This window comes from Armigeres subalbatus, unplaced genomic scaffold, assembly GCF_024139115.2.
Source record: "Armigeres subalbatus isolate Guangzhou_Male unplaced genomic scaffold, GZ_Asu_2 Contig58, whole genome shotgun sequence".
NCBI lineage: Eukaryota > Metazoa > Arthropoda > Insecta > Diptera > Culicidae > Armigeres > Armigeres subalbatus.
The window spans coordinates 236955-250902 of record NW_026943347.1 but is presented as its reverse complement, the minus strand read 5'-3'; the positions used below and the strand labels follow the sequence as shown (position 1 = coordinate 250902).

The following is a 13948-nucleotide window of genomic DNA, read 5'->3' as shown; positions in this document are numbered from 1 at the left end:
ATTTCGTGAAAACGATTTTATGACAGATTTGATATGATTTCTTCACAATCCATTTATGCTGCATTTTTTGGCACATATTTTTATTTTAAGAAAAACTATTGCAAACAACTGTCTGTAATGTCTATAATAAATGAACTTCCAAAAATCTTGTACCGTATATACTTTTTTTTATACTTCTCTAAAGAGCTTCTTTTGATACATTTTATAAAGACCAAGAAAGGCATCACCACCGCTGTTTTTTAATTAGGTAATAAATTGCTTTCGGATAATTAATTACATACTAATCCCATAATCAATCATGGGATCAATAATTTATTTCCTAGAAAAAAAATCTCATTATGACACAAAGTTGCACGAACGGCACTCAAAATACATAATTTTCTATTAATAATTGTCCCAGGGCTTATAAAACACGTTCCATTTCTACCATTTATTTCATCTTCACAGCAAATGTTTCGCACGCAATTATGAAACTGATCTTTCACTGTTCTATACCCTTTGCGGCGAAGAAAAACCTACATCATTCAGCTTAGCCGTAATCTTTTCATTGTCGTCGGCTCTCCCTCTCTCGCTCATCAATCTACTGAACCACTTGGATCTGAATAAGTTAAATAAGTTAACAACCAGTAGCGGCCCTCCTGTCTTATCATCATCAGGCCCTTAAGGTAAACATCATTGGCATGCCTTATACAAGTGCGCTTGCTGTACCCTACATGGTACATATCTAAGAGCTTTTGCGGTGCGTTGGTTGGTTGATATATACGTAATGAAATTATAATAGTGATGCAACACGAGGATGTTAGTCAGTCATTGTTTGATTTGTTGTTTCATGAGTTTTGTTGACGTTACGCTATATGTTCTATTTAATAGTATGTAACAGATTCCATATCTTGTGCTCTAGACAATATAATACAGAAATGACTAGTCCATTTACATTTCGTTATTTGTTTTAAGAGATTACTTCCATCAGTTTTATTGTTTGGTAAGATATCTAAAGTTCTAAAATCGTTTCGTTCTAACACAATAGGAGAAATTTTCGTTATGAGTAATTGAAAACAATAATCAAAGGCTCGTTAAAATTCTTGGATCTTAAGATTAAATCTTCAAGATTGTTGCATTATTTCAAATTTAATAATAAATAAAAGTATACTAACTTTCTTCTTTGCCTTCAAAATGTTAGTGTTTTGATGGAATGTAGTCTGATCGAGTCGTTTTTTTTTGTTTGTTTTATAAGCTTCACTTCCAGTGTGTTTCGTTCTCTGTCTCTACTGTTCGATTTATTTTTGTTTGTTCGTTTGGTTCGACATTTTCTCCATTCTCCAACACCTGCGTCGACGGTAGGTGGCTGCTAAATAGTAGATTCAATGAATGTTGTTGGTAGGAAACTCCACATGCGAAAACCAACCAGACTGGCAGTCCATCAATCCAATCCGCTAATTCGTTCGATCACGTGCGTGCATCTATTTGGACGATGGATAGTAGTAGAGCACGGTATTGCCGGGTAGCTGCCATCTGGAGGCTTGCAGTTCGATCAACTGCAGCAAGGTGCGGCGGATGGCCGGGGCTGAGGCAGACGAGTTCAGGAACGCATCACGGACTCCGGCCAGGAGGGTTTCCAGCTGTTGCGGCAAGTGTGTCTCCAGGTCCCGCCCGATACAGGTCAGTACGAAAAAGAGGCATTCGATCTAGAATGAATTGAATAGATCAATAAATCAAAGTATAATATTGATAGCAGGATTACCTCGGAAAGTGATCGAACCGGCGGTTTGACACAATCTTCGCAGCACTTTCCCAAAACAGTCAACAGTACGATAGGAGGCGGCACGCCGTCGCATTCCGTCCGAAGTTGCAGTTGACGACGTTTCAGTTGGCAAAACATCTCCGTCAAAAAGGCCATAAATGCGGTGAATCGGGGTCGTGAAGGGTTTTTGATGTTCATCGGTGGGCCTAGGACCTACAATAGGAAAAAGCAGTATTTTATTTTACACGCAAAAAAAAAAGCGTTCATGAAATCGTGAACTGACAAGTTCACGGTGTATTTTTTCATGAACAACAGCCACGGATTCGGGAACAAAGTCACGTTTTCTGGAACATTCTGGAAAACGTGACTGGTGTTCCCGAATCCATGATTTAAATCACGGTGTATTTTTGCTGGTTCACGAAGTCGGGAACGCTTTTTTTGCATGTAGTGCTTTATTTATTCTTTCTGATAGACCCTTACCTTATCACGTTCTTGGTACCATTGCCGGCAGGTGTTCAGAAGGGCTTCCAGAAAGGTTTCCTTTTGTTCTTTCGCAATGATCGAAATGCATAATCGTGATATTGGAAGTGCGTACCTGCAATGAAAATGGAAATAATGAAATTCAGCAGGTGCAAGTGAATAACAATAAGTGGCGACAGTGGCGTAGCCAAAAAATTGGTCTGGGGGGGTTTTCTGAACATTTTTTTTTTCGAAAAAAAATATCTTCTAGAAATTTTGTCTCTGGGGTGTTTATGCCCAAAACCACCCCCTGGCTACGCCACTGAGTGGCGATGAAGTTGTTAGTTAATGGACTAAGCCGTGCACGTGTGCCGAACATTGACAAATAAAATTTATGAAAGAAAATACACATGTCTTGAAAAGACTCAAATCCACCACCTCATACTCTCTAGATAGGCGCGATAACTCCTACACATCCATTTAGTGGTCTCGTTCGCAAAAATGCTATCTGTGATTTTGTAGAATATGAAATTACATTTATATTTCTTAATATCATACCATATTTACGAATGGACCATTCATAACATAGAAATCATCTATAGGCTCATCTCTGAAGCAATGGATCATCTTGAAATGTATATGCCAAGACTTGCATAAAGTCCCTCAGTTCGCCATTTATTAAAACATCACGTTTATTTAGCAATGATCTACAGTGCCGACCGGCAGTCCCAAATTGTGTGTGTCGTGTTCTAGTTTCGGTAGCTGCCTAATTTTCGACATAAAATTTAGCTACACCGTTGTACACTGTGTTCATTAGGCATAAAAGTAGGTGATAATATTGGTTGGATAATATTGCTAACCTTCGTGTCACCCGTACAAAATGGGTTGGTTGCGTTGGTTGACACATTAGAAGAACAGTTTTTCGACATACTCTTGATGGAGCCAAGTATCCGAGCATGTCCCTTGTAATATCCTAGATTAATTCTAGATCGTGATCTAGAATTTACCTGCTGCTGTTCTTTCAAACTTATCCAGCTTAAGCTGAAACCGAAAGATCAGAAAATGATGGGTACTTTTCGGGAACATCTGGAGCTAGTGCAAGTATATAGCATTTCTGGGCACCCGAGTTCTTGAGTCAATCTACGTTTAATTCTTATTTAAGATAGTAATAATAATGGAAACGGATATGTCCGGCAGACCGGCGATGCTGGAGATGTTCAATGAGAGGTTCCTTCGGTTTGCACCCCAGCTTGACCAGAACAAGTTGTACACACGCCAGAGAGCTATTATGTCACATAATATGCAGACTCCAGAAGACGTAGAGTACATCAAGCGGGAAGTGCAGAAGGAACTAGTAGAGGAGGAGGAGGCAATACGTCGAGAAGGAGTTCTGCTGGGTTGGATGCATCAATCGCAAGTAACCGTCGCGATTCAATTGCACCCACCGCACAATGAAATTACAACGACAGCAATTGAAGGACGAAAACTAGCCATCATATGAGCACAGCAGTTACACAGTTCCGTGGGGACAGACCCCATGTCCCGACACCGGATACCAAAGTTGCAGTACTCCTATCGGTTGACAAGTGCAGTAAGCATCCTTATCCAGGATATTTTGCCACAGTACTTGGAAACCGTGGAGAACCTTGAGGAGCTGCAATTTATCGTGTATTCGGCTGCAGTGGCTGTTGTAAGAACGTTGGGATTGCGGACGCGCCCACATGCCCCAATAATGATGGACGCGCTTGCTCCAAAGCACAAAAACCCGCGTGGATGCGACGTCTGGAGACCCGCATCGCCACACTGCTGTCAAAGGTTGGTCGATTAGCACAGTACAAGTAGGGGAATCGATCAACGTAGCTAGTTCAGAATGTTGCTGAAATTGTGAAACCCACAGAACTCCGTGATCTCACAGAGGCGAACATAACTGAGATCCTCGACACCCATGTACAGCGGTTGAGTGCTCTTGCTAAACGACTGCGACGTTATGGAGAATGTTCGAAGAGGAAGGAGCAAAATCGAATGTTCAACATCAACGAAAGGGAGTTCTACAACCACATCCGAAACGACAAAGCCGACTTTGGCGAGGGCCTTCCGGAGATTGGAGAAGTCACGCAGTTTTGGTCCAATCTATGGGAGAACCCCGTCATACACAACGGCGATGGGGTGTGGATGGCAGAAGAAGAGCAATATTGTGGTGGAATTGGAGACATGACCGCTATCAACGTGACCGCCCAAGACATATGTGAGGCTACTAGGTATACCAGGAATTGGGCTGCATCAGGACCCGATTTTGTGCATAATTTCTGGTATAAAAAACTCACAACAGTCCACGGGCGGATGGCGGAATGCTTCAACACGGTACTAGATAACCCCGGGCAGCTACCGGAATTCATCACTAGGGGTGTCACTTATCTTCTGCCGAAGGATCGGAACACTTTTAACTCAGCCAAGTACAGACCAATAATGTGCCTTTCGAGTCTGTACAAAGTGCTGTCATCGGTAATAGCGAGGAGGGTGCAGAACCATTGCGACATCAACAACCTGATGACCGAGGAACAAAAAGGTTGTCGACGTAACACACGAGGCTGCAAGGATCAGGTCATCATTGATGCAGTCGTTGTTGGGCAGGCCACCCACAAGCAAAGAAACCTGAGCATGGCGTATATCGACTATAAAAAGGCATACGACTCAGTACCTCACTCGTAGCTTCTTAAGGTACTGCAGTTGTATAAGATAGACGGTAACGTCATCAGGCTAATGCAGCACGCTATGGGGATGTGGAGCACATCCCTTCACATTAGGGGCATATTCCAAGGCGATACCTTTAGTCCTCTATGGTTTTGCCTTGCCATGAACCCTCTTAGCAGAGCACTCAACCAACACAACTATGGCTATCATTTGAAGAGTGGGGAAAGGAGTACAAACATTACCCACACCTTCTTTATGGACGACTTGAGGCTGTTTGCGCAATCTGTGGAGAAGCTGCACCAATTTCTGCGGCTTGTAACGGTATTCAGCAACGACATCCGGATGGAGTTTGGTATCGATAAATGTCGATCCATACATCTACACCGGGGTCACCTGGTGGATGCCGACAGTTTCCGCGTCAACGAACAGGACTAGATTCGAAACATGGTTGAAGGCGAAACGTACAAGTTCCTAGGTTTCCTGCAACTGAAAGGAATTCGCCATACGACGATCAAGAAAGAGCTGCAGGAAAAGTTCTTGCATCGTGTCAACGGTATTTTGAAGAGCCTCTTGTCGGCCGGCAACAAGGTGAAGGCGATAAACACGTTTGCTGTGCCCTTGTTGACATACAGTTTCAGGGTGGTGAAGTGGACCAAGACTGACTTGGAGGCGTTAGAACGAGCAGTACGAGTGGCGTTCACTAAGCATCGCATGCGCCATCCAAAATCGTCCATTGAGAGAGTCACCCTGCCACGTACAGTAGGAGGAAGAGGCGTCACCGATATACAAACACTATGTGTTTCCCAGATCCAGCAGTTGCGAAGATACTTCGTGGAAAGCCAGAACCGCCACGAAATCTATCGCGCTGTGTGTGACCACGGATTCAGTGCCCTGCATCTGGCGCAGGAGGACTATCAGCTGAATTGCGACATCAAATCTGTCGACGAGATGATCGCATCGTGGAAGCAGAAGGAGTTGCATGGGACGCACCCCCATCAACTGGAGCTGGAATATATCGACAAAGCGGCGTCGAATACGTGGCTGGTGCGGGGTGAACTCTTCTCGGAAACAGAAGGATTCATGGTAGCCATCCAGGACCGGGTAATTGCGACGAAGAACTATCGGCACTATATATTGCACGAAAACGTGGAGGACCGCTGCAGGAAGTGCAATTCAGTAGGAGAGACGATCGAACATATCGTGTCCGGGTGTTCAGCCTTAGCTGATTCAGCCTATCTCGGTCGTCATAACGAAGTAGCCAAGATTGTGCACCAACAGCTTGCTTTAAAGCACAAATTGGTTAACCAGTTTGTCGCCTACTACAAATATGTGCCTGTCCCGGTTCTGGAAAATAGTTTCGTGAAGCTGTACTGGGATCGCGAGATCATAACGGATGTCCTCATTCGTGCCAATCGGCCCGATATTGTGGTCTACGACAAAGGATGAAGCAGGTAACCTTCATCGACATTGCTGTACCGCTAGACCATAATGTCCAAACAACATTCTCCAACAAGATAACGAAGTACCACGACTTGGCGGAGGAGTTGAAGCAGATGTGGCACCTGGAGGACGTGCGTATAATTCCGGTTGTTATCTCAGCAACCGGAATCGTCCCGAAATCTCTTCTGAGATCCTTAGGAGAGCTGGAACTATCTCATAACCTCCATAGCATCCAAAAGACAGAGGTTCTTGGAATTTGCAGCATCGTAAGAAGATTCCTGAACCACCATAACTAATATAACCGGCGAATGAGATCCACAGAGCCTAATCCCCTTTGGCATTCAGATTGCCCGGGGTAGGTGAAAATTCTCAGCACGCTTGCTGAGGAAGTGCCAAAACTCTATAATATTATGACATATTATTATTATTAAATTAGGCCGATACAAATATGAAATTTATTTTATGTCCGACAGCTCTCGGAGGGGGGTGGGGGGATAATAAAAATAACAAGGAAACAAACAAAAAGTCCAAATGTAATCATTCCATGGAAAATGATAGCAAAGAATGTTAACTGTTAACTGTTAAAACAATAACAACAAAATGTTTAGTACTGTCAGAACTTTTTTTTAAGCCAAGTGTGAAACTCAAACTGGGGCCTGTAGCATAATCGAAATTTTACTAATAATATTAGTAGAGTAGCTTGTAACTTGTAGTTTTCTGTTGCATAATAATTCTACAAGTATTAATTTACAAGTCTAATATTACAAGTAAAGCGCACTAATAATATTAGCAGAATTTACAAGTAACTGTTGCATAAAGAAAATACAAGTACAAATTATTAGCGTTGGCTTGTAGTTTCTTTTACTTGTATGAATGGTCCTGTAATTTAATTTACAAGTAGCTTTTATTTTAATATTTCAGCTGTGCAAAGTAAATATATGTACATTGTTTTATTGTTTTTAACGACTTAACAAAGAAAGAAACTTTTATTCAAAGCGGTTTACATTACCATACGGTGAAATACTATGCACTAAGAATAAATTTCTCGTTCCAATACAAAACTGAGAATTATGATTTTTTTTTTTGGATAACTCTGATGGAGGAACCACAAATGCTGACATCAAGTATTCAAATGGTGCGGCATCAACTACTCAAAAATGAGTTGTTTTCGCTTAAAACCGTACTTTGGCCCAATAATACAAATTTGTGTTAAAGGACTTTTCTAACACGTAATTTACCAATCCACGTAAAACATATTACCCAAAGCAGGGTTTAGTAACTTTAGTTTACCTTAAGTTGACTTTATTTAACTCGAATGTGGGTTGTTGTACTTAACAATCTTGGAAGGAAAAACTACTTAAATTTTAAATAAAATTGGAAGCGAATTTATCATCAGTAAGTATTTTGAACTTAAATTTTGAGATGATTTATCTGTTAAGAAATCGCCTGAATTCCATAATAATTTCAATTATTGGACTAAAGTACAGCAAAACACGTGAATTGGGATCTGCTTCAGGAACACGCGTCTAGTCTAGCGAAATTAGATTTTTCATGGAAGATACTTTCGAGTAAAGTACAAATCGCCTAAATTAAAACTCATGTCAATCCCAAAATCCCCCTATAAAAACCACGTAAAAATCACTCCAGTGTGCAATACCTTTTCTTTGTAAAAAATGCCGATACCACGAAACCGGATTTAACCACGGAATCAATAAATTAAAGAGAGAACTATAATAAATTCGTGTTCCGTGTATACCTATCCCAGTATTCTATGCACAAACTTGCAAAAAACATAAACAAATCATTTATCGCCGCATTGACAGTGAACTGTCGGATGAATTTTGACAGGTAAATGAACCTGACAGACTTGTAATTTCAACCCCACTAATAATACAAGTACTAATATTATTGGTTGGCGAATCACTTTTATGCAACACAAATTACAAGTACTTGTAATTTTTCGACTTGTAACTTGTAACTTGTAGCTAATATTATTAGTCTGATTATGCTACAGGGCCCTGGTTGAATAAATGGGGGCAATGGTCAGATATACTTTTGAAATGAAGTTCTTGCAAAGGTTCGGAATTGCAGACTTCCCGGACTATACGGAATACATGTGAAGTGTGAAGTAGAATCGGTGATGCATCATATTACGTTTACTTGCTAGGTGGACACGTCGGTTAGAGTAGCCGTTCCACCAAGTGTTCGTTAAAGTAGTCGCTAGAGTATTCGTTGTTGATTTGAGCGAGACAAAGTAAACGTCAAAAAAAATTCCAACTAGCAATCTGAGTGAAAGAGCGAATATTTGTTTACCGGCAACCACGTGCTTTGTGGCATTTGCAATTTTGGCGGACTAAAGAATGAGCACGTGTCCCACTAGGTGAGGGGTAGTTAGATGCATATGATATTTATTACCTGATCGTGAGATATAAAATGTTTAATACTTGCCCCAAAAAACCGCGAAAAAAAATACCTACATTATTTCATAAAGTTCTGCGACTGTAATATTGAAGAATTGATTTCATTTGACTAAATATATGTAACCATTAAAATTAAGTTTTATAAGACACTAGCTTTATGTACCCGGCCTTGCTCGGAATTGCCAGTTTGGTTTGCAGTTTTCGTTTACAATCGGAAAATGATAAAACCAATTGATCAACAGGGTAGTTGTGTTTACTTATTCATACTTTATCATTTGATTAAAAGAAGGCTTTTGGAAACATTGACTGATTTTGAAGAAGGGATCGTGGGTTTGAAAGGTCTTATTCCGGGAAAACGTCTATTTCTAAAGAAGGAAAAACATTCATCGATGCCATATTCGGGCAACGCATATTTTTAAAGAAGGGATCACACCCACCATTGCCTTATGCCGGGCAAATGCCTACTTTTGAAGAAGCAATCACATCCACCATTCAGAAGGAAACACATTAATCATTGCTTTTCACTGGGCATACAATTATTCCGATGAACAACAATACCCAATCCCAATACACCCCGCCCCCCCCATTTCAAAAGTCCCTTCCAGCCTCTCTATAATAGTTTCCTTTGGGTAGGGATTACATGCTTACGTGTTTGGTTTGAATTGACCTATGCGATAAAAAGGTATACTAAACTGTTCGTTTAATGAATATACCCTCTCTCTCATTTAGCTATGGCACTCATACCCAGTCTGATATAGTCTTCCTTAGACAGATAATATGGGTTCCAAATTTGGTGGACATCGATAAATGGATTCAGAAGTCATGCTGAATTGATCGATAACTAAACAATACCCCCTCTCCCACACCCTCCCCTTTTTTTAAATTACTTAACCACATCCACTAAAATCGCTTCCTTAGGACAGACAATATTTGATACAAATTTGGTTCAAATCGGTCATGAGGCTCAGGATTTACATTGAGTTGATCGATTGCTAAACAATACCCCTCCCCCCATACCCTCCCTCTTTTGTAAAGAACACCCCTCCTCCCACACCCTCCCTCTTTTATAAAGAGCATGCCTAATCCCCTATCGTCCCCTTCGTAAGATAAAGAATTTGTGTTCCAAATTTGGTCGAAATCGGCCAAGGGGTTCAGAGTTTACACTGCGTTGATCGATAATTAAGCAATACCCCTCCCCCCATACCCTCCCCCTTTTCAAAAATGCATGCTCGACCCGTCCCCTTCTTAAGATAAAGAATTTGTGTTCTAAATTTGGTTGAAATCGGCCAAGGGGTTCAGAATTTACACTGAGTTGACCGATAACTAAGCAATACACCTCCCCCCACACCCTCCCCCTTTTCCAAAGATCATGCCTAACCCCCCTATCGTCGTCTCCTCAAGATAAAGAATGTGTGTTCCAAATTTGGTTAAAATCGGTAAATGGGTTCAGAAGTTATGCTGGAACATACATACAAACATACATACAAACATTGAGTTTTATATATATAGATAGATAGATTAACATTGCCGTTCCCCTCGATTTTTTGCGCTCATTCTGAGTAGCCGTTAAAGTAATCGGGAAAATCTTGATATCGAGTAAATCCACAATATCAGCATGCCCTACTACTTGTTAGCGGATGGACTACGGGGATTTTTGTATAGTCGTACGGAGGTCATTTCGGCTCAAGCACGGCGGTTGCTGTCTGGGCGCTTCCCAACCCCCACACGATCTGAGATGTCTTCTCAGGTGTCTGGTTGCAGATTTTCGTTTACCTTACTTCAAGCAAAGGTACGATACACAAAAAACAACCTTTACTATTGGGAGTTTTATGTAAAATAAAACATTCTTCCAAATAAGTTCTAAAATAATCTGAATAAATCTCTATTTCTTTATAAAGATAGTTAATCAAAATTACATTGGCTTTACGACACCGGGGCTGGTTTCCTTCTCAGCACCCATGTACGTGTGTTCTGAGTACCTTTAGGGATACATAGGGCCAACGTAAAAGATCTCCATCCTTGACTTTGGCCCAAATCTGATTCCTGTCGACTTCGTTTATTTCTCTGTTAACCTTCCGGGATTCGCACCGTTGTAAAAAGTACAACACCCTCGAAAAATGCTCGCTTGTCATTCACAAGAGAGGCGGGGCTGCATGCGTGATCCAGGACCATGCGAGTCCCGGAAGGTTGAGGTTTTGTCGCCAGGAGATCCTAGGTTTGCCTGTGCTACGATGTTCTGCCGGATTCCTGTCCAGCTTGCTTGCAGATTTCTTCTCCGCTCTTACGTGGTGTGTGACCGGCCTACGTCCATTTACGTTGTAGATATGCTGTTGATATCGGATTTCAATGGACGTTGACATCGGTTGATAGATACTCGCAAATTTATGTGATCTCTGCTAATACACACCAAGTCTTACTGGTGTATAACATAACAGATTTCACGTTAGAGTTGCGTATTCGAGGTTTGATACATTGCCTGAACCGATTGGATCTCCATGTTAAATGTTGATCTTGGTCCGCCGCCCGTTGTTGATTGTCGACCTTCTCCACTGTTTGCCCGGCAACCGCACAATTGAAGTTGTTCACATCCATCGGTTTGGTCTTGTTGACGTTCATGAGTGTCATTCAGTCAGACGGCCAGGTCATTCAGTTTACTCTACACGGTAGAGCATTTTTGCGTTGATAAGGCAGTATCATCATCTGGGTTGAGGTCGTTCGATTGCTCTATGGTGGTGGGCTGCTAGAGCGGTCCATGATTTCGTCGATTTCGATGGGCAACAGCAACAGAGATATAATACATCCATTCTTGCCTCACTCTAGTGATTCTATTGTGCAGGACTCTGTGGTCAATTAGTACCAACTAGAGGACTCTTGAAATTCAATGATGCAAAGCGTAACATAATCGCTCTGACTTGATCGAGTGTGGCGGAATCCTGCCTGCTGCCGTCGGAAAATTGTCATCCTTTCCCTATAGCTGAATTAGGATAAGTCGTCAAAACTTCAAGAAGTGTTTCTAAGTGGTCGAGCCAACGTTTCAGCTGATCAGTTGGTATGGTGAGTGACTGACAAGTCGCGTTTTTCTCTGACATCCACAGATTTGTCTTTGCTCCAGTCATGCATCGTGAAATATCGTAAAAGAGGCTATTATTGACGGTTGTTTCGGCTTTCCTTCCATCGTCGACCGTGGAGCCCACCTGCGCCCGTTTCTCCCGTATGCAGCCAGCAGCGTTTGACTAACTTCTCTGAAGCCGTTTTTAGTTGACAGGTCTAGTATTTGGCTCCTCTGGTAATGGATCAGCTGAAAGTGGAGACGGTACCCGTAATAAACGCAGCGTTGATAGACCGACTAGAAGATCCAGCTGTGAAGAAATCGTTCGTTGAAGAACTTGGAGCTCGGGTAGTTGATATTCTGGAAGGTGGTAGCATAGAAGAGAAGTGGGCGACGAAGAATGCTTTTATCGCAACCGGCGACAACATAGAGAGGAGCATAGAGAAGCAAAGTTTGAGCAACAGAGAGAATCAGAGGAGTTCGAGCCCCGTCAACGGTATGTGTCTCTGTAAGTAGGAGGCGGGCGCTGCTGCAGGCAGAACAGGACAGAAAAGATGGTTGCAGCAACCGGAGATTATCAATTACTCACTGACTTGGACAGCTGAAATGTTGGTGCGAGCACTTCGAATACTTTCTCCAAGTCTCAGTCAGTGTTCTTCATGAAGCAGCCATCCGAAGCATGAAATCTAAAGGGGCCCCCAATGTCGGTCGGCTGTCGGTGGAGGTGTTCAGGGCTGATCCTATACTGTCTGTGCGAATGTTGTAGCAACTATTAGGGTAAGACGGTATAATATGCCCCCCTAAGGCAATTCCTTGATAACTTTTTACTTTTCATCGCAATTTATACAAAGTTTGTGTTATTCGGTAGACCAGGAAGTCGCTAATGCATTGCCCGTGAGTAGTCATATAAAAAATTACAGAGAACACGTAATTAAGCTTTTTCGAAAAGTCGTGAAAAAATGGATTTCAAAAAGTGCCTGGGCAATACGCCCCACCTCAACCAAATACGTTTCACAGCCCTTTATTAGTATTTTATCAATCCCATAATAAAAAGGTTACAAATCCTTATGTGCTTGACATTAAAAAACCAACATAAGTCCATTAAAGCAGGTTTGAATTACAATTACAATAGTTTCCATATAATTTGGAAGCAACTGCCGCAAGCTCACCGCGCTTGTGTCCAGGGGCGATTTGTCCAGTAAAACACATTTTTGAAAAACATTAAAATTTTTGAAGATGGAAGCCATTTTATATCATATTAACCACTGAGAAAAGTTATTTTGTTGCCCAACTGAGTGTTCCAGTGCAAGTTTTGCGGACAGTATGCTTGCGTCGCTCCAGAATGTTGAGCAAACAAACATTGAAAGTTACATCAAAACTGTAACTTTTTGTATTTTGCTACTATTTTGATATATGTAATACAAAAATACTTCCATATTCACATAGTATGATAGTTTTACAAATATTTATAGGTACCAACTGAGTTTGGCTCTTAGGTAATTATAGTTTTTTAGAAATCAAAGTGGGGCGTTTTGGCCAGGTATGGCGCATTATACCGTTTTACCCTACGCAATATTTTTCCCCACTTCGCATCATTCTGGAGCACGGCAACAAGTTGGAAGTGTCGCTTTGTTTGTAATTCATTGACTACGGAAGGGATTTCTGTTGTCTGAGTCACGAAAATCTGTGTGGAATTCAGGGGTGCAAGGGGTTTTCAGATTTTCAGATCGGAGCTTTGTTTAGCCCCATTCAGATAGTCGCTGATGTGAGGCAAGGATTTCATCTTCCCTGTTACTTATGGGCGTTATCGATAAGATCTTGGTGGGTGCGATTGACTGTGTACCATACCTTGAGCTGCTTTGGCAGTTTATTTCCGTGTAATATCTAGACGACTTTGATTTGAATTGGCTAATGATCACGAAATGCTATATTAGTACAACGAGTTAACCGTATGTTTACTTGCGACGGGTCTCACCATCAACGTCAGCATGACGAGGTGGCTGAGTGTCAACGGGAACAGCTCCTCAAACTTTGCAGTAGCCGGACATTCGGAGGATTTCAATATCCTGGCAGTCTGATATCATCAGACGGCGAAATTAAGATCGACATTGAAGCACGAATCAGAGAGGCTGGGGCTACCTTCGCGAG

At 41.7% G+C, this 13948-nt stretch overlaps 1 protein-coding gene across 7 annotated transcripts in view; it reads right to left on the bottom strand.

The window, feature by feature from the left end:
• Positions 1-286: 286 nt before the first annotated feature.
• LOC134204444 (uncharacterized) overlaps positions 287-13948 on the bottom strand; it is a 56009-nt gene continuing 42347 nt past the window's right edge. For all 7 annotated transcript variants that reach the window (XM_062679262.1, XM_062679264.1, XM_062679266.1 and 4 more), the window contains 3 exons: positions 2222-2336; positions 1742-1954; positions 287-1685 (listed from right to left, as the gene is read on the bottom strand). In XM_062679262.1, the coding sequence (XP_062535246.1) occupies positions 1461-1685; positions 1742-1954; positions 2222-2336 (553 nt within the window). In that variant the 3' untranslated portion in view covers positions 287-1460. The remainder of the gene's footprint in view (positions 1686-1741; positions 1955-2221; positions 2337-13948) is intronic.